Here is an 18,368-nt window from a genome sequence, read left to right on the forward strand (position 1 = left end):
ATTTGCTGTTTAAAATTGTATCTTGAGTGGAAAGCGTTCGTACAGGCAATAAGTGCCCAAAAAGCCATCTCTATCTTGCCATTGGACGGAACAAAATAGCTACTGTATATACCTGGGTGTTGTCTAACCTCGGCATGAATTGCGTACTGCAGGTAGCAGCCAGTAGAGCTGATAAGATCTGATCAATGATGCCACCCTGGATGCATGACCTAAGCTGCTCCAACAAGTGATAAATAAGCCTGTGAGGCAATGACGATCGATCCCCTCGATTTAACTACTTCCTCCTCCTCCCTCTCCCATTAACCCACAGTACAACCTACAATCACTCCAGCTCAAACAGCCCCAACAACCCAACCAACCCCACCGAACCCGCAATGCCACCACACATCCTCTTCCTCGGCGCGCACGGCAAAATCGCCCTCCAACTCCTCCCCCTCCTCCTCTCCCGCTCCTGGTCCGTCACAGCCCTAATACGCGACTCCTCCCAAACCGCTGCCATCGTCGGCACCAAGCCCCCAGCGTAACCGGCACGCTGGACGTCCTCGTTGACTCCCTAGACGCCATCCGCACCACCGCGGACGCTACGCGGGTCCTCGACAAATCGCGCGCCGACTGGGACGTCTGGGCCGCCGGTGCAGGTGGGAAGGGGGAGGCGGACAGGACGAACGCCGTGGATCGGGATGCGGCGATTGCGTTTGCGGCGGCGAAGGATAGGGGTTTCAACTAGAGTGGCCGGGATGCGAGGGAGGGGGAGAGTGTTGAGGAGATGAGGGGGCCTTGCTGCTAAGCCCTAGCAAGTTTTTCAAGTCTGTTTGAATCCACTATCCTCGTATTAGCTTCTTTGATACTGTAGAAGGACATCAACAAACATCATTTTACATCTTTCACGTCCTTCACTACTCTCTGTGAAATCTCAATATCGTGTTCATGCTTGTACGCTGTTGCGAGGCGTGTAACGTATGGGCATAAGGTGTTGAGGGAGAGACGCGGGCCTAGAATCCCTTCATGCTCGATTGCTAACATCTTGAAGGAGCTCTTCATGCAACCCGCGCTTGGGACCAGCGCTGGCTGGTCAATACGCAATGCAAACCTTTTACTCTTCGTTAGCGACTCTTCGCACTTACTTGAAGGGACGGAATCCTACTCTTGTTGGAGGGGCAACCTTTGGTGGAGGGGCAACCTTTGGTGGAGGGGCAACCTTTGGTGGAGGGGCAACCTTTGGTGGACGTTTCTTTGTTGATCCTTGCTGCTCGATATTTGCGAGTAGTTCATCCTTTGAGAGCTTCATAACCACTGTTCTCTTCAAAGATCGAGGGGCCTGAGAGACAAGTAAAGAAGTGACGCGTAACAAAGCAAAATCACCAAGAAAATTCTCAAGTATAAGGAAATATGAGAGGTAAGATGAGAACGAAAATAACAGGAAAGACGAAAGGGAAGTCGGGAGAATGAAGGGAAGAGAAGGAGCAGGTGTGTCTGGACACCAAACTGCGGGTGGGCCATGCGCCGACATGATGTCCACAGCGTCGTGCGCACGGAAAGCTGAATCCTAGAATCGGAAACCCACTGGGGACGCCCAACAGTCCAGGATCTGGAAACCAGAAACGGAATGTTGTGTTGGATGATGCAGAAATAGGGAACGAGAAACAAGAAACGGGAAGCTGCTTTTGCGCAGTCGCGAAAACCGAAAGTTGTGGTGGTTAAAGCAGCCGGGCCCGCTAACATAGAACGGAATACGGTTATTGGTTAACAGTAATCCGGCATCAGTGGTTTAGTGGTAAAATCCATCGTTGCCATCGATGGGCCCCGTGTTCGATTCACGGCTGATGCATTACTGTACAACCTCATTACAAGCGGTTGAGATTTTTTTTGCCTGTCTCCGCAATGCGGATGCGCTAAATAAACGAACATTAGTGGTTTACAGTCCACTCTCGCCAAGACGATGTCGGATTAGTCGATAACACCGCTGAGTCGATATTTTTTTCAGCACCAATTGATTTTCGCACTCAATTCTCGATATTTGCGATATTGACCTTCTGACCTTTAATTATCGACTTATCCAACTCTATTATGTCTCAAAAACACACGATTACACTTGAACAGCGCCGTGCCCTTCAACATTAGGCACACAAACAGCACCCGAAACCCTCCTAGAAAGCCTGCATCAACTGGTTTCTTCACGAATTCAATCATAGGCTCAGTCAATCGACAATATCAGATAGCCTTAGTAACCACTTTAAACATCTTGACAACTCGACAACAATTAGACAATGAAATCGAACTGGCCAATGGCCTCAAATTGAACAAATTCTCTACGACTTTTAGCGACAAATTGATAGCCGCAGTGGCTTTGTGTCAGGATGCTCTCCAAGCCAATCACCTCAGGGCATTAGAGCATTTAGAGGGCGAAATTGAGGCAATTCAGCTTAATTCCTTGGTTTAGGAGACATTAGATAGGTGGATTACATAATACTTGGCATTTCAATATAACGATATTTACACGTGTCACCTGTTACAATATCAAGTGCGCCTTGCAGCTTGAGTGGGGGTTCAGGGGTGTGGGGAGTTTTCCGGGGTTGGAGCAAAGTTTTCAGTTGTGGAGTGAATTCTCAGAACTGGTCTCGCTAAAGAGAATTCACTCTACAACAACCTAGCTGTATATAGATTGAGCCACTTCTCGAGTCCTCCTCTTCTCTTTCCTTTCTTCTCTAGATTGAGTTTAATTCATAATACCCAACTGGCTCCCTATGCCTTGGTGAACCGTGACGTGTCACCAATTGTATCGAATTAACGGGAGTTGACTGTAGTGGTATTAATCCATCGATGCTAGCTTGTATAGAGGACCTCCAATGCTAATTTACCATTTCCTGATTCCCTTTTCTTGAGTCCTGGAAAAGCAGCAATATTCTAGAGCTCGGTTGCCTTGAAAAGAGTGGGATGTCGACATGGGGACGTGTGATTCGAGCCTACCTTACCGGCGCGCCACATAAATTTGGAGTGGTCCCGGGACGGTCCGGAAACCCCGAAAGGCGCTCGGACCACCCGTAATGTGGATGGAGCCAGGAGCGGTCCTGGAATGGCGGCCGAAGTAAGACCAATTGGTAAAAATTCCTACGGTTGGAATGGAGGGTTGAAAAAGATGGGTTTGTGTCTGTAGATTGTAAATTGAGGCTATCCGTAAACGTTGAAATTGACTGTTCTGCTGCATGGCTGGTGAGTGTTGATGAGACCAGGCCACCACTGTAATTTGGCCCTTGGACTGTTCGGCCAGCCATAACTGGCTCATGACGGTGTGCAGAAGGTCCATGTCATACTGACATTCGTTGCACTCAGTTTTCTATCAAACTCAAGAGCAAACTTAGAAATCTCCTCCTCAAACCTACAAGTCAACATACATATCTTGGCTTATCACACCAACAACAGAAGCAATACTACTCAACGATTGCTGCAAACTCTTCTACTACATCTGTTTATGCTACATACATCACGGCATATCATTTGGACACTCATTGAACAAGTTATTAAGAAAATCTCCTCCTTAAGGGGGTGGGCCAATACTACCACATGGCATATCTCTACCAACTAGAGGCCTAGAAACATGAACGATAGCTCGAGAAGCTTCTACAACCCTCTATGATTCATTACACGTCATCGCTCCTTAGTTACCCACAAGATTGGTTAAGTTATACCTTCTTTTCACTTCCTATAGGCTAGGAACCCAAGAGATGGTTCTATGGGATTCTCTTACGTTCACTACATGATTAGCAAGCTAGTTGTGGGTCGCACTTGATTTCTAATACATTTACCAAGCCTGGTTAGTCATGGAAAGTCATGGAAAATGAGAGAACTACACTCCTTTGGCATAAATAGGATTGCCCTTTCCTTAAGAAAGGGCAAGCAAGCAATACAGTAAATCGACTGGCACATACTTCTACGTCTTTTCCAAGCTTCCAAGCATTGATCTTGTTATTCTCTGTTTTTGAAAAGTCAGTGAGGTGCTAACCTCTGACTTACCCCTGAGTTCTCAGACTCAACATTTGTTGCAACTTGTCTAAACCACTTCACCACATCATACACCTGATTGCTGCGTTGTGGAATAGTCTAAGCTACAACCCTTTGGCTCTGTTTCCTAAGACAGTGTGTTGTCTTAGTAAAATCATCCCTTCTGTAATGGTGGGTGCACCAGATGTGAGAATCTAGCCACCCAAGGAAGGGATGAATTTACTAAGACAACACACTGTCTTAGAAAACAGAGCCAAAGGGTCGTAGCTTAGACTATTCCACAACGCAGCAATCAGGTGTGTGATGTAGTGAAGTGGTTCAGACAAGTTGCAACAAATGTTGAGTCTGGGAACTCAGGGGTAAGTCAGAGGTTAACACCTCACTGACTTTTCAGAAACAAGGAGTAACAAGATGAATGCTTGGAAGCTTGGAAAAGACGTGGAAGTATGTGATAGTCGATTTACTGTATTGTCTGCTTGCCCTTTCTTAAGGAAAGGGCAATCCTATTTATGCTAAAGGAGTGTAGTTCTCTCATTTTCCATGACTTTCCATGACTTACCAGGCTTGGTAACTGTAGTCGACGTAAGAGAATCCCATAGAACCATCTCTTAGGTTCGTAGCCTATAGGAAGTAAAAGGAGGTCCAAGGTCAGAGTACCCCTATAGACAAATTATGTCATAGACAAATTATGTCATAGACAAATTATGTCATAGACAAATTATGTCATAACTTAACCAATCTTGTGGGTAACTAAAGAGCGATGACATGTAATGAATCATAGAGGTTCGTAGGAGCTTTTAGAGCTATCGTTCATGCTCCTAGGCCTCTAGTTGGTAGAGATATGTCATGTGGTAGTATGAGTGATGTCATGTAATGAATCATAGAGGGTTGTAGAGATATGCTATGTGGTAATATCGGCCCAGTAACTAAGGAGCGATGACGTGTAATGAATCATAGATGGTTGTAGCAATTGTTGAGTAGTATTGCTCTTGTTGTTGGTGTGATAAGCCAAAATATGTATAGTGACTTGTAGGTTTGAGGAGGAGATTTCTAAGTTTGCTCTTGAGTTTGATAGCAAACTGAGTGCAACGAATGTCAGTATGACATGGCGGTGTGGACAGGATTCTGATCTGGTTTCAGGGTAACTAGTAGATCCTTAACCTCCTGTATCTGTGCTTCGAGGTGGGCCATTCGACTCAGGATGTCTTCGGATGGCACAGCGGTCATAGCTGCAGCAGTGGTTTGTCTGGTAGTCATAGGCAGTTGACCGTCGTTGTCTTGGGGTGTGTTTGTGTTTGATGTTGGCTTTCTCGACATATTGCCTCGGGTGTGTATCGGTATCAATACGAAAGAGCTTGACTTCCGGTAGCTCGTAGCTATCAACACTCTTGTCCACAATTTCCTCTGTGCTAGGAGGGGGTTCTTAAGGATCTCGTATCCTATTTGGCGCCAACGCGTCGGCGACTTTACCAGCTTGTTCTGAAGAATCAAACCCTGATCCACTGGCTGTCCGTGAGATCTCTGGAATCACAGCTATTTGAAGTCGTCAGGTCTCTCCTCCGAAACGTCACCGAGTCGCGGTCGATGTCGTAATGGTAGTTCTCCCGAGTCGTTCTGGTGTGGGATATTATTGAAGTACGGCCGTCCCCGGCAGGCGTGATCTTTTTTGTATAATGTAAGGACACAGGGCACCCAGCTCACGGTAATAGCATATGAGAGTGCAAGTCGGAGGCTAAACGGATGCTATCCTATAGGTCTACTATGAAGGATACAAAAAAGATGAAGAGAGGAACCCCATTGGGTCAATCCCCTTAGTACCCGAAACGGGTCCGACTCGGCTAACTGTTGATGGAAGGCCCGAAATATTGCGACCGCGCGCAAATCGTGCGGTGTGTTTGGTGACCGGACCTTTGGGCTTTTGCGCAACGGGCAGGAAAACTCGGCAATAGACTACAGTATATAGAATGAATAGATCAATTGAATTACTACACTACCTACGGAGCCTACGTATTATTTATGTCTTTTCGGAGGGCCTACCCAAATGCCCCGAGTAACAGAAGGGTTTGGGCCTGAAACCCAATGCGCCGGAGTTCCGAGGCAATCTGCTCACGCCAAGCGCCAATCGGGGAGCCTGACGATTGCACTGGGGAAAAGCTCCCATTCTCTTTGCCTCAACACTAACCTGCCTTAACTCGTATCATGTGACCGTAACCTGTCCGACTCAGATCCTTTCCGTCACTGAGGGACAGGCATCCTTACACGTCTTAGGGGCCTAGATCCGGCCGTTAGGTAGTTGAGGCCTCCATCACCACCTAGGGATGCTCGAAAGGAGCAGGAATGGATGGAGATGGGAGTTATAATGCGTAATTGACTGGAAGTAGAGCCCTGAGGGTCTAGGGGGAAAAGTTGTGAGCAATTTGTCAATTTGAGAAAATAGTTGTAGGTGTTGTATTTCAAAATAGAGACGAGACAAAACACACATAACCCCTTGTTACTAGAGTTGTTGGATATATGAATGCATCAGCCGTGAATCAAACACGGACCCATCGATGGCAACGATAGTTTTATACCACTAAATCACTCCATTCCACCAATGACAGATGCGCCGCAAATACAATACTCCTCTTAAAACAATACGCCCACAATTCCAATCGCTAATATCCATCTAGTACCCCCCTTCTACATGAGTCCGGTGAACACGGTTGCAACCCCACAGAGCCCAGCAGTCGCCAGCGAAACTCTCATACTCTTACTCGCGGCGCTCGCATCACTACTCTTGTCCTGACCACTCTTCCCCACGCCAGCCGTGGCAGCCACTGGGTTCGCAACAGCAGTCGCGATACCCGCGGCATCTTTCCCAGCACTCAGCTCAACGATATTGCTCTTAGTCGCATTGAGCTTCGTCTGCGCTAATGAGATCTCATTGTTCCCCAAGTCATACACGACGTATGCGCTCCGGAGGAACGTGTCACCCAAGACGGGCACGGTGACGCCGGAGGGCGCAATGCCGAAGAGGCAAGCTGGCTCACCACTTGGGAGTACCGCCGTTTGGTTGTTTGCTTTTGGGATATCCAGAACGAGTTCGTCTAGGGGGACGGATATGGTGGGGGAGGTGAATGTGAAGTCAAGAGTCTCGTTGATGGACCTCATCGAGCAGGGGACGAAGGCTGCACCTTGTGTTGAGTCGTACTGTGCGCCGATGGCCTCGTAGATGGCGTTCGTCATGGCGTTCGGCAGGTAGGTGAGAGAGGAGCCGCTGTCGAGGAGGACGGCTTGGGCCTGCTTCTCAATAAGGGTCTTACCTCCCATTGAGAGGCTTGTTAGAGTAATGAGGAAGTCCCTGTAGCCAGCGCTGGTTTTCTGAACCGGGAGTGTCTCGAGGGTACCAGTGAAGCGCTCGGTGTCAACGCCACCAAATAGGACGTTGCCGGAATGAGAATCGAGGTCGTTGAGCCAGAGGCTGTAGGCATTCGATGATATAGTGCCTTGAGCAGCTAGAGCTGCGGGGACGTTGTTATACGCCTTCAGGCCAAGATTGGCAACTTGAACCTCGTTGGACACGTAGCCAAGGCCTAGAACAGCCTCAGCCGAAGTGCTCTGGTAACCAACGCCGAACTGCAAGTCTTTTATTTCGGCGTTGGCTATCATCATCATGTCTGATACATAGTCGCCTGCTGCTCCCGATCCATCCATATAAGTAATGTTGAAGTTGCTCCTGACATATTTATATGTAGAAGACGAGTTTGCCGAATAGGTGCCTGATTCTTCACACTCGCCAGGAACTGTATCCGTGCCGGTACATATCTTTGAGCCCGCAGAATTTACCCATAGATCACTGCTCCCAGTGTCGATATGAACCCGAAGGTGTTGAGCAGGTGTTCCGAGTGTGATGTTGGCAAAATATAACGATTGCTAGAAGAACATTAGCCATTATTGATTATCCACGACGGCAAAATTGACATACCAGATTATCTAGTGTTGTCTCTAACGTATTTCTTTTACGCATTCGAGTTCTATCCGCCTCTATCGGATCTACAGCGGGTTCCCTCTTGATAGGCAAGCCGACAGCTCTTGGCGGCCTATCATTTTTATTTTGTAAGGCGGCGGCATCGATCAAGGGAGACAGGAATGCAGCTGTGAGCCCCAAAGCGAATGTGCACTTCATAATGCAAAAATCCAAAGAATGACTGAAGTAACAACGTCCAGACTAGGAGAGGAACAGGCGGTATATGTATATTAGAAGTATAAACTTGGCAGACTTGCGCTAGCTGGTGCTAGAATGACTTGTGCACTGCCAACGAGGCAGCGTGGCGGAGTTGGGCCAGAGTTTAGCAGGCCCGTTGAAAGGGTTTCCCAGACGGCAATGTGCCTTTGTCGATGGGCCCACGGGTTCAAGACTGAGTAGCGCTTAGTATCCGACTTTGAATGTGGTGTAGTGTTATGATAAGTTGTGGCAAGACAACAAATTCCACGAGAGCCAAAGGAGGCTACAAACGACGGCGAGATTGTTCGTTAGAACAGGGTATAAGAAGCAAAGGTGTATATCGTATTGAAACAATTAAGAAGAAGAAGAATCATAGCACAGCTACTTGATGTTGGGAAAATAGGTATAGTGGTGACATGAGTCGGTCGTACCATAAAATAGAACTCTTGGTTCCGGGAGTGTCTTAGATCGAATTAAGGAAATAGGGAGAAATGAAAGAGACAAAATGGAAAACTAGAACATAGATAAGATAGAAACTAGAGACCAGGCGGTAAACACGGTCTGTTTAGTCTCATTGTTTTCTGTGTGAAATGTGGTGGACCAGGATTGCGGATCGTGAGGTTGTGAGCCATAGCTCACTACGTATGTCGTCGCTGACGCGGCCACCCCCATAGTAACTTCGCAACCGATCCGCACATCGGATATCTGCAGGCTCTTGATGTCTAGGGAGGACAGGGAGATACAGAGACGAACCATCGTCTCTCTGAGGCAGGTAAGTTTTTGAAGTTGCACGGGAATAAAAAATGTGTGGTAGAGTTGTTGAGCTTAGCTCGGTCTGACATAATCAAGTGCGAATTTCCGATTTTGGGTGAGGGTTGTAATGATCTTTCGAAGCCAATACTGCAAAGCACGACGTGGTAGAATATCGTCGGCCGCGCTCTCGAGACCTTGCACCGTGCAAATCGTCAAATGATATATAGATAAAGTTAAACTCGCAAGACACAAGCAAAAGCTAGCTTCATCGACAAAAAAGCTTTGCTTTGCTGGTGTTTCATGCGGCATGTATCACGTGGTAGCGAAACCACTTTAGCATTGATGGCACGCTAGCAGACGCGCTTCGCGTCAACCTCAAGATCCAGCCCCAAGCCCAATAAGTTCCATAGCCTTGCGACTACTGCTCTTGCGAAAGCTCAACCACAACCCTTGGAAAAGCATATTCTTACTCCACAATAACGACCAAGGAGCTCAAGAATTGGGCCTAAAAACTCTCGCAAGCATGGCGCCAAAGACTGTCGAGGAGACGGGCGAATCGTCAACTGCGACCACGAAGAAGGTGTTGAAGGCAAATGGGGCGGGGGTGACGAATTACGAACTGCCATGGTATGAGCGCAGCTTCGACCTGTACCATCATGGACTAATGGATATAGGGTTGAGAAATACCGACCAGTTTTCCTTGATGATGTTGTCGGAAACGTCGAAACTATCGAGCGCCTCAAGATCATCGCACGGGAGGGGAACATGCCCCACATGATCATATCCGGTATGCCTGGTATTGGAAAGACAACATCAGTACTCTGTTTAGCACGCCAATTATTGGGCGAATCCTACAAGGAAGCGGTATTAGAGCTTAACGCATCGGACGAGCGAGGTAACAGCACTTAAACGGCGCACATTGGCAACAAGCTGACACTATTTCTCCAGGTATCGATGTAGTACGCAACCGTATCAAGGGCTTCGCCCAGAAGAAAGTGACGCTCCCCCAAGGACGCCAAAAGCTTGTCATTCTCGACGAGGCCGACAGCATGACATCTGGTGCCCAACAAGCCCTACGTCGCACCATGGAGATTTACTCTTCAACCACCCGCTTCGCATTCGCATGCAATCAGTCCAACAAGATCATTGAGCCCCTGCAATCGCGTTGCGCCATCTTGCGCTATGCAAGGCTAACGGATGCACAAGTCGTGAAGCGCCTGCTCCAGATTATCGAGGCGGAGAATGTAGAATACAGTGACGATGGATTGGCCGCGCTGGTATTCAGTGCAGAGGGTGACATGCGGCAGGCGATTAACAATTGCCAGTCAACCTGGGCGGGTTTTGGTTTCGTGAGCGGAGATAATGTCTTCAAGGTCGTCGATTCGCCACACCCAATCAAAGTGCAGGCAATGCTCAAGTCGTGCTATGAGGGGAAGGTAGACGCAGCGCTGGAATCGCTGAAGGAGCTGTGGGACCTGGGATACTCGAGTCACGACATCATTAGCACCATGTTCAGGGTGACGAAAACGATTCCGACGCTGAGTGAGCACTCGAAACTTGAGTTCATCAAGGAGATTGGCTTCACGCATATGAAGATTTTAGAGGGCGTGCAGACCTTGCTCCAGCTGAGCGCGTGTGTTGCCAGGCTGTCGAAGCTGAATATGGATCCGAAGCTGTTTGCGCCGAAAAAGGCATGAAATATAAAGGCATAGCATTGGCGTTCATGGTCAAAAGGGGGCTAGGCATGGAGTAGGGTATTTGATATAAATTAAACTTTTGAGAGCTTCGTGCTCTTTATGTTATACATGTCACTTTTCCTCGTTCTGTCGTGCTATTATGCGGGCCTTCTCAGCCCTAACGTCCTGCTCGTATTTCTCCCAGGAGGCTTTGTCGAGTCCGATTCCCAACTTCTTCTGAACCCGAATCCTTGCCTCGTGTTCCCGGAGCCTTCGATCCGCCTCCAGCATGCCTCCCATTATCATCGCGGACATCTGTATAAACCTAGATCACATCCACCATCAGCAAATCGCCTTGAGAATCTCTGAGAGTATTTCGTCCGCGGAGAAACGTACACCTTAAACTGAAAAGTGAGGCCGCGATATATCGGTGATATTTTATATCCTGTAGCAGCTAGTATGGCTGCCCCAACTCCCCACTGTGTGTATTAGTTCCAGCACAGCATGCCGTTGTATGAGACCCCACTGGATCGTACCTTGCTCGAACCGACAACAGCTCCCCGCGCAGCTTCCCAAGCGGCGCCAGTGGCCTCATCATCTCGCAAAGTGCCGTGAGTCTTCATTATTAGACTATACGAGCCTCACATCGGTGTCGACTTTAATTTAGAGTGCATCCAAGGATATTCCCAAGTCATACGAAACAGCTGTCTCGGCGGGGTGCTCAGAGCTGGTAATATATTTCCACAGCTATGTTTGCTCTGTTTGCATTGCTCGGCGTAACAGTTTTTCCCAGATTTCCGGAATCTAGGACCAATGGCGGCGGACTAGGCTAAAAACGCCTGGTGGGATGAGGCATTGAAAGTCAAATAAATCAACTCGATTGCTACACTCACAATGGGCTCTGAAGCACAACGGGTTCGCGCCGCGGTCCTCGCGCGCGACACCAACGAGACGAAGATCCAGCTGGCCATCAACATCGATGGGGGTGCCTTTCCCGAGGGCATTGACGAGCGCCTCGTTGCGTCCCTGGAGGGCCATGCGAGCCAGGTCACGAAGAGCCAGACGATTAGCATAAACACCGGAGTTGGATTCTTGGACCACATGCTGCATGCGCTGGCGAAGCATGCTGGGTGGAGTTTGGCACTCAGGTGTCAGGGTGATCTTCACAGTGAGTCTACATTACACCGTCGTACAGACATGGCGGGAGGGAACTAACGGAACTTCACAGTTGATGATCACCACAGCGCAGAAGATGTCTGCATCGCCCTTGGCTCTATGTTTAAAGAAGCTCTCGGCGCACCCATTGGCGTCGCCCGCTTCGGATCCGCCTACTGCCCTCTTGACGAGGCCCTATCCCGCGCTGTTGTCGACCTCTCGAACCGGCCCTACGCCATCATTGAGCTCGGTCTCAAGCGCGAGAAGATCGGAGACCTGAGCTGCGAGATGATTCCCCACTGCATGGAGAGCTTCGCCCAGGCGGCGAGGATCACCATCCATGTGGATTGCCTGCGGGGTTTCAATGACCACCACAGAGCGGAGAGTGCGTTCAAGGCTCTGGCTGTGGCTTTACGGACGGCGACGACAAAGGTTGCAGGACGGGAAGGGGAAGTCCCGAGTACTAAGGGCACATTGAGCACTTAAACTATTTATGTAGCAGTAAGAAATTAAAAGTTAACTCCCAAGTAAATGCGCAATCTGTACCTGAATAATCTTGAGAAATATACTTCCAAGACCATCTCGCTTGATAGCATGGGAAGCCAGGGCGGAGCGGAGCGGAAACTTATCGCGCCCCGCCAATTTTCATCCAACCCAAAATTATTTCGGTTTATCGCCTGTCTTGGAGCTCCAAAAATAAGATACCCCATTCTCCAAGCACCCATTGCAGGATAACAGTTGTAATGGCGCCATCCAAGACCTCGACGGTGAAGAACAAGCACGCTTCGAAGCGCAGCGCCAACGGTTCCGGAATCTCGAACTCGAAGTACTCGACGCGGCCCCAGAATGACGGCGTGAGCAAGAAGAAGAAGGAAGCGCCGAAGACAGCGAAGGGAACGGGCAAGCCGCGCTTCAAGAAGAGGCGGGTGTACACCGAGAAGGAACTGAATATCCCGGCTCTGAATATGATTACGCCGGTGGGCGTTGAGAAGCCGAAGACGGGGAAGAAAGGAAAAGTTTTCATCGATGATAGGGTACGTCGACCCATGAGTTTATTGCTGCAGATGAGAGATGGCAATTGGAATGCGGGATATAGTTACTAATTCGAAGCAGGAATCCATGCTTACGATCCTGGCGATGGTACATGCCGACAAGGATGGCCAAATCGAGTCGAAGATGATGAAGGCGCGCCAGATGGAGGAGATCCGCGAGGCACGCAAGGCAGAGCAGGAGAAGCGGATAGAGATCCGAAAGGCGAAGTTGGACGAGACCAAAGATGGTATGCGCAAGAAGCGGAAGCGTGAGAAGTCGGGTGGTGACGCTATGGAGGGCGTAGAGAGGATGGAGAGGCTGGGCACAAAACCGCTGAAGGTCAAGAAGAAGACCGTGAGCTTTGCGTAGACGGAAGTCGAGGTAGACGAAGCAAAGATGTATGTGGGGGTATAGCATTGTTGGGACACTGTGAAAATGGGTGGGGAGGCGTTGGCGGGGCTTATAGGCGTTGTCCTGGATTAGCTGAATTGCTGAAACCGATACCAAAGAATATGAAAATTGGCCTTATTGTATTGGATTATACCTGTCTTATGTTGATATCAATGCTCGAGATCCGCCTATAGTACAAGTTCGGAGTCATGGTGTCGGTGGCCCTCTGGCAGATGGCTACACAGTACACGGGAGCCGCTGCATTGGTGTAGTTAAGCTGGCTTTCCCGAAGCTTCAAAAACATAACGAAAAGATTGCATCCAGCGCCCAAAGAAACTTGACAATTATGATTGATTATTGAAAACTCCGTCTATATCTATCTAATGCACATCCAAGTTCCGTATGCAAAGTTATAAAGCGCTTGGAGCAAAACAAACCAACCAACTCTAACGCAGCCCATTCCATGCTATCGTTTTGGAAATGGACCTCCTATCTATTATCCCTAAACAGGGGGTCCATGTCTACCATCTCTAAGTATAACGTCTTCGTGCACGGGGTTTGAATGCAGAGCCGCCGCCCATTGTTCTTGAGGGTTGAGCCTTGCCTATGCTCCCTGGACGTGGAGCTTTCGTCGCATAGGTGTAAACTGAGAGTGTCCATTGGCGGTCTCCACGCCGACATTCACCTTGCGTGGGATCATCGAATCCATATCTACATCGAGGGCCATGCTGTTCAGGAAATTGACAGCCGGTTTGGCGTGCCAGCGGTCTCCGTCGCTGAGGGTTTCAAACCAAGAAAGATGCCCCCCTAACGACGTGGTACACAGGACTGTATACGGGTTCTGCTTGAACTCTTCGTATGGGATGGCTTCGTCAATGGCGATTGGGTCATCTTGGGCGTTGATTGCAAGGAGGGGGATGCGAACTCCCAGAAGTGAGTCGACAGAGGAGGCATCTCTGTAGTAAGCCCCTTCTGTTGGGTATCCCCATGTCGGGCCTTGAACTTCTCTGTCGAACTCGTGCAAATACGTGACTTTCCTAACACGGTCCATGTTGATATTGGTGTGCTTTTCAATTTGCTCAGCATGGCGCTCTACTAATTTCTTCATGTTGCCGGCCATCACTTTGGAGTAGACTTCTTTGCCCATCCAGGTTCGTTGCAGAGCCATACTTCCAAGTTCGAGATTCCAAGGGTTTGAAATCACAACAGCCGCCTTCAATTGGCACAACTCTCCTTCTTCTCCAATGTACTACATTGCGTTAGTGAAATGCCATAATCAGTTCTGAGGAGCATCTTACATTTGTAAGGATGTTGGCACCAAGTGAGAACCCTATTCCGAAAAGGGGTCTGTTCGGATATTTCAGCCTGAGCCACTTCACCACCTGCCGCGTATCCCATGTTGCTCTCGCATTATAAAGGATGCTGCTCGATATCATATGCCCTGCACAACCTCTCGAGTTGATGCAGCATGCCTCCCACCCCTTGCTGTCCATCAAAGGTGCCAGCACATGACGTAAATAGATTTCAAAGGACCCCCCTGAAAGGCCATGAAGAGCAACAATCATGGGACGATTGTCCAACGACCCAGCTTCGAGTTCTTGAAGCTCCTGTTTGTCATAATATATGGTTCGGGGAGGTAGGCCTTCTTCTGCGCCTTCAAAAGGTGGAACAATAAAATCGACGGCAAAGTTTCCCTCATATGCAGGGTCCTCGGCATCAAAAATCTTCCGCTTATAATGAACGGGTGGGCCCTCTGGCTTGAGGACAGTCATGGCTGTCTGAAGATGGCCATTGAATAGCCACGGGTTCAATCGGCATGGCGGTGTCGATTTCTCAACTATCCGAAGCAAATCTGTTTCTTCTCCATCTTTCGTCTTAAACTGGAGAGGTTCAGGGGAGGTAACGAAGCCAATCTTGGCATGCCCAAGCCACTCCATTTTTGATAACTTGCTGCTTATGAGTCTGACAGGTATGGGTCTAGGCTGGGTATTATAGGCCTCAACGATTAGACAAAGAATGAACTGGATAAATATCCAAATACAAATAAATTAGAGAAGAAAGACAAATTACAAACCTTGGAGATATTTTACCCGCCACTATGAGGGCGATCAATCTCGGAATAGATTCTAGTCCCGTTTGTGGATCCTCAGGGGTGGCGGTTGGTGTGCCTCGGCACAAATTAGCGCGCTTCTCGCGCTTATTCATATCCATAGCGTCCATCTCCAGCCGCACGACCCAAAGAGGAACCTCTAAATTCGATGTGAGGCAGCAAGGCAGCATGCATTGTCAACCCTGAGAAACATGTCATACCAGGGTCCGCCAGGGTATGGGAATGGATACCCTCCCGTATATGGCCATCATGGAAATTATAATGACGGGCCGCCGCAGGGCGCGTATCTTCCACACCCCGAACAACAAACGGCACCATCACCTGGTGCATACACTCAAGGACGGATAAGCATGCAACAACTCCAGGCAATGCAGGCACAGAACGAAGCAGCATATTATCAACAGAGTCAATATGGGCAAGCTCCTTATGTCCATAACCAGCAGCCCGCTTACTACCAGCCTCCACCTCCTCCACCTCAGCAGCCGCAGTCATACGCTCAGTACATAGACCCACGGCAACCACAATATGCTCCTGTCCAGAGCTACCCGACTCAATATGATGGATCTTATGACGAACTTAGCCTTCCGGCACCCATGCCACAGATGCAGCAACAACCCCGACCACAAGACAACGCACAAATTACCCATAATCCTATGCCGCCGGTGGTGAAGAAGCACAAGCCGCCTGTTCTCCCACCTGTGGACCCGTATTCACTATTACCTGCGCTGGCGGAGGAGTATTTTGCGGCTGCACATGATGTGGGACTTGAAACAGCTCAGCGCATGGATGCGAATGCCGTGATCAGCTACCAGAAGATGATTGCAACAGGGTTAGGCTGCCTTGAGGTAGCTCTAAACAGTGGAAGACTTGAGCCTAGGCTCGAGGCAAAGATACGTTTACGGTACGCAGGCGTATTGTTGGAGGATACGGACAACGTGATGGAGGCAGAAACCGCTCTGAGCAAAGGAATCACGCTTTGCGAACAGGTACGTTGCCCCTCAATATCACTTTGACACGACTAACATATGGTAGAACCGCTATTTTGACCTGAAGTATAACATGCAAGTACTACTGGCCAAACTCATGTTCACCAAAAGCCCAAAGGCGGCGCTGAAAGCGTTGGATGGCTATATCAAGGATGTTGAAGCCTACCAACACCACTCCTGGATTTACGTCTTCCGTTTCTTGAAAGCGACTCTTGCTCTGCAGTCCGGTCGCAGCTCAGACGCAAACTCGGCGTTGCAAACACTTCGTAGTATATCTAGTATCGCCAAGGACCGCGGCGATCACGCTATTGTGACCATTGCTTCCCTCGTGGACGCACTCGCCTCCCTCCATATGCCTTCTTCGGGGTCTATTGAAAGCATCGACCGGGCGCTTGCGACCGTGAATATGTACCAGTTAGATCCTGAGTGCGCAATACCGCCGTTACAAGCGCTTGGGCACATTGTAGATACTACTGCGAGCCTAACCAACTCTTCTTCAGACAAGACAATGCCCAAACTGAAGGCCATGCAGGATATGATAAATAATGCATTTACAGACTCAGAAGAATGGAATAGGTCTACCGATGCGATGAAATTACCTATAAATAGAGGTCGTGGTGATGCACATATCTCAAGTCAAGATACGTCGGGTGTGTTGAAACTGGGCCATGATGGGAGAGATATGCTTCTCGTTACTTTAATGGGCAAGTCGGACGTCTTCATCTTGTGGTGAGTACCATCAGTACAAATATTAACTATACTTCCGCGACTAACTTTTCCAGCCATCTATTGACGGGAATCATACGTCTCCACGTATCAGCTGTGGATGGCTCAGCACTTAAATACCTTCGGCAAGGGTTGCAGAGGAGTCTCGACATGAAAACGATTAAGTACTCTGGGTCTTTACCGGGCGCTTTGGCAAAGATTCGCTGGCGCGGGATGATAGCCTGCTACTTCTACATCTACATGGTGTTCTGCTCCATCTCCACCACGGATTGGACGACTGCCAAGGCGAACCTAGACGCGTTTGAGGTTGCCATTAGCGATATGGGCGCTTCTGTGGAGCCAGTAATTGTGCAGCTATACATTTACTTGTCGGCCATGTATTTTCAGGGCACCGGCGACCTCCAACGGGCATTAGAGTTGTACAGGAGTGACGAATTCACACTACCTAAGCTAGACGACATCGCACGCTCGCCAGAAGAACATGTTCGGCGAGAATTGTCTGTCCTCGCGGCAATGAACTCGCTGTGGATAATGCAGTGCGACCCGCAAGTTGATCTCGAGCAGAACGCGGGTCTGCTTGCGATGCTAGAGCCTTGGGGTGCAAATAACGCCAACAAGGAGATAGAAGCTGTTTATAACCTCCTCCGGGCCTCCGTGGAGACCAGGCCGGCAACCACACAGACACAGTCAAAAGCATACATACGAGCCGCCATGGAAGTGGCGAGGAACATGAAGAACGTGCACCTCATCTGCGTGGTGCTTAATCTGATGTGCGAGAAGTACTTTGGCGGGATCGTTGGAGACCAGGCCGAGAAAAGTGCCGTAGCCGCGTCGACGCAGGCGAAGAAGAGTGGGAATTTGCTGTGGATGAGCACCGCGGAAGGCTTGCTAGCTCGCAGCTTTGAGATCCAGGGCAAGACGCGCGAGGCGCAGACGTCCCTGGCTGAGGCGGTTCGGCTTGCTAATTTGGCTGTGCAATCGCCGCCTTGATGGCATGCTGGGAGCCTTGATTTAATGGCTACATATTGGAGTTTTTGAGGGGCGGTTTGTAGGTCCTACATGGGCCGAGTTGTATTTAAAGGGGAATTTGGTCACGAGGGGTTAGGAGGCGTCCTGATAGGTATACCCAATTTGCTCTTACTCCTTGTCACTTGCTATAGTTCTATAAAGCTTTCTCACTCAGGGTCTACTACCAAGACTCATTCTCCCTTAACGAAGCGAACCAGCTTCGTCAGACTGGGTGGACTGACGTATCCAGTATCTACCGTTTCCGCGGTGCCTTTAACAGCATAGCCGCCCTCTTCATTCTCGATCCAGACATCCCACTTTGTAACCCC

At 49.1% G+C, this 18,368-nt stretch overlaps 9 protein-coding genes and 1 non-coding gene across 10 annotated transcripts; 6 read left to right on the top strand and 4 right to left on the bottom strand.

Annotated features, from left to right (window-relative positions):
- Positions 1 to 4: 4 nt before the first annotated feature.
- On the bottom strand, positions 5 to 1,510 carry VC83_07792 (uncharacterized protein; the record flags this gene model as incomplete). Its single annotated transcript, XM_024471357.1, has 3 exons — positions 5 to 821; positions 870 to 1,090; positions 1,145 to 1,510. The coding sequence occupies 2 exons, from the start codon at positions 1,508 to 1,510 to the stop codon at positions 1,073 to 1,075; spliced, it is 384 nt and encodes a 127-aa protein (XP_024320978.1). The 3' UTR covers positions 5 to 821; positions 870 to 1,072.
- Positions 375 to 727, top strand: VC83_07791 (uncharacterized protein; the record flags this gene model as incomplete). Its single annotated transcript, XM_024471356.1, has 2 exons — positions 375 to 454; positions 520 to 727. The coding sequence occupies 2 exons, from the start codon at positions 375 to 377 to the stop codon at positions 725 to 727; spliced, it is 288 nt and encodes a 95-aa protein (XP_024320977.1).
- A 246-nt stretch (positions 1,511 to 1,756) lies between the features above and the next one.
- On the top strand, positions 1,757 to 1,828 carry VC83_07793 (the record flags this gene model as incomplete). The annotated part of the gene is made up of 1 exon: positions 1,757 to 1,828. It is a non-coding gene; the product is annotated as a tRNA-Gly (tRNA).
- A 4,161-nt stretch (positions 1,829 to 5,989) lies between these two features.
- On the bottom strand, positions 5,990 to 9,373 carry VC83_07794 (uncharacterized protein). The gene is made up of 2 exons (XM_024471358.1): positions 7,964 to 9,373; positions 5,990 to 7,911 (listed from the first exon to the last, which is right to left on the bottom strand). Exons 1-2 carry the CDS (start codon positions 8,162 to 8,164, stop codon positions 6,679 to 6,681), a joined length of 1,434 nt encoding a protein of 477 aa, XP_024320979.1. The 5' UTR covers positions 8,165 to 9,373; the 3' UTR covers positions 5,990 to 6,678.
- On the top strand, positions 9,374 to 10,711 carry RFC4 (replication factor C subunit 4). The gene is made up of 3 exons (XM_024471359.1): positions 9,374 to 9,583; positions 9,631 to 9,851; positions 9,905 to 10,711. The coding sequence occupies exons 1-3, from the start codon at positions 9,480 to 9,482 to the stop codon at positions 10,651 to 10,653; spliced, it is 1,074 nt and encodes a 357-aa protein (XP_024320980.1). The 5' UTR covers positions 9,374 to 9,479; the 3' UTR covers positions 10,654 to 10,711.
- On the bottom strand, positions 10,702 to 11,328 carry VC83_07796 (uncharacterized protein). Its single transcript, XM_024471360.1, has 3 exons — positions 11,169 to 11,328; positions 11,029 to 11,111; positions 10,702 to 10,957 (listed from the first exon to the last, which is right to left on the bottom strand). The coding sequence occupies exons 1-3, from the start codon at positions 11,253 to 11,255 to the stop codon at positions 10,765 to 10,767; spliced, it is 363 nt and encodes a 120-aa protein (XP_024320981.1). The 5' UTR covers positions 11,256 to 11,328; the 3' UTR covers positions 10,702 to 10,764.
- Positions 11,329 to 11,487: 159 nt separating this feature from the next.
- Positions 11,488 to 12,314, top strand: HIS3 (imidazoleglycerol-phosphate dehydratase). The gene is made up of 2 exons (XM_024471361.1): positions 11,488 to 11,800; positions 11,861 to 12,314. The coding sequence occupies exons 1-2, from the start codon at positions 11,527 to 11,529 to the stop codon at positions 12,271 to 12,273; spliced, it is 687 nt and encodes a 228-aa protein (XP_024320982.1). The 5' UTR covers positions 11,488 to 11,526; the 3' UTR covers positions 12,274 to 12,314.
- A 115-nt stretch (positions 12,315 to 12,429) lies between these two features.
- Positions 12,430 to 13,354, top strand: LOC1 (60S ribosomal subunit assembly/export protein). Its single transcript, XM_024471362.1, has 2 exons — positions 12,430 to 12,821; positions 12,901 to 13,354. Exons 1-2 carry the CDS (start codon positions 12,531 to 12,533, stop codon positions 13,186 to 13,188), a joined length of 579 nt encoding a protein of 192 aa, XP_024320974.1. The 5' UTR covers positions 12,430 to 12,530; the 3' UTR covers positions 13,189 to 13,354.
- A 191-nt stretch (positions 13,355 to 13,545) lies between these two features.
- Positions 13,546 to 15,305, bottom strand: VC83_07799 (uncharacterized protein). The gene is made up of 2 exons (XM_024471363.1): positions 14,508 to 15,305; positions 13,546 to 14,458 (listed from the first exon to the last, which is right to left on the bottom strand). The coding sequence occupies exons 1-2, from the start codon at positions 15,144 to 15,146 to the stop codon at positions 13,814 to 13,816; spliced, it is 1,284 nt and encodes a 427-aa protein (XP_024320975.1). The 5' UTR covers positions 15,147 to 15,305; the 3' UTR covers positions 13,546 to 13,813.
- Positions 15,306 to 15,510: 205 nt separating this feature from the next.
- Positions 15,511 to 18,021, top strand: VC83_07800 (uncharacterized protein; the record flags this gene model as incomplete). The annotated part of the gene is made up of 3 exons (XM_024471364.1): positions 15,511 to 16,305; positions 16,352 to 17,034; positions 17,088 to 18,021. 3 exons carry the CDS (start codon positions 15,511 to 15,513, stop codon positions 18,019 to 18,021), a joined length of 2,412 nt encoding a protein of 803 aa, XP_024321052.1.
- Positions 18,022 to 18,368: the final 347 nt, after the last annotated feature.

Source organism: Pseudogymnoascus destructans (assembly GCF_001641265.1).
Source record: "Pseudogymnoascus destructans isolate 20631-21 unplaced genomic scaffold scaffold_22, whole genome shotgun sequence".
NCBI lineage: Eukaryota > Fungi > Ascomycota > Leotiomycetes > Thelebolales > Thelebolaceae > Pseudogymnoascus > Pseudogymnoascus destructans.

Coding starts and splice junctions, on each gene's coding strand:
- VC83_07794 (XM_024471358.1), bottom strand. CDS start 8,164: ATGAAGTGCACATTCGCTTTGGGGCTCACAGCTGCATTCCTGTCTCCC. Junction 7,912..7,963: donor AGACAACACTAGATAATCTG/GTATGTCAATTT, acceptor ATGTTCTTCTAG/CAATCGTTATATTTTGCCAA.
- RFC4 (XM_024471359.1), top strand. CDS start 9,480: ATGGCGCCAAAGACTGTCGAGGAGACGGGCGAATCGTCAACTGCGACC. Junction 9,584..9,630: donor ACGAATTACGAACTGCCATG/GTATGAGCGCAG, acceptor TAATGGATATAG/GGTTGAGAAATACCGACCAG. Junction 9,852..9,904: donor TAACGCATCGGACGAGCGAG/GTAACAGCACTT, acceptor CTATTTCTCCAG/GTATCGATGTAGTACGCAAC.
- VC83_07796 (XM_024471360.1), bottom strand. CDS start 11,255: ATGAAGACTCACGGCACTTTGCGAGATGATGAGGCCACTGGCGCCGCT. Junction 11,112..11,168: donor CTGTTGTCGGTTCGAGCAAG/GTACGATCCAGT, acceptor TAATACACACAG/TGGGGAGTTGGGGCAGCCAT. Junction 10,958..11,028: donor CTCACTTTTCAGTTTAAGGT/GTACGTTTCTCC, acceptor GATGTGATCTAG/GTTTATACAGATGTCCGCGA.
- HIS3 (XM_024471361.1), top strand. CDS start 11,527: ATGGGCTCTGAAGCACAACGGGTTCGCGCCGCGGTCCTCGCGCGCGAC. Junction 11,801..11,860: donor GTGTCAGGGTGATCTTCACA/GTGAGTCTACAT, acceptor GGAACTTCACAG/TTGATGATCACCACAGCGCA.
- LOC1 (XM_024471362.1), top strand. CDS start 12,531: ATGGCGCCATCCAAGACCTCGACGGTGAAGAACAAGCACGCTTCGAAG. Junction 12,822..12,900: donor AAGTTTTCATCGATGATAGG/GTACGTCGACCC, acceptor AATTCGAAGCAG/GAATCCATGCTTACGATCCT.
- VC83_07799 (XM_024471363.1), bottom strand. CDS start 15,146: ATGGAGTGGCTTGGGCATGCCAAGATTGGCTTCGTTACCTCCCCTGAA. Junction 14,459..14,507: donor GTGCCAACATCCTTACAAAT/GTAAGATGCTCC, acceptor AACGCAATGTAG/TACATTGGAGAAGAAGGAGA.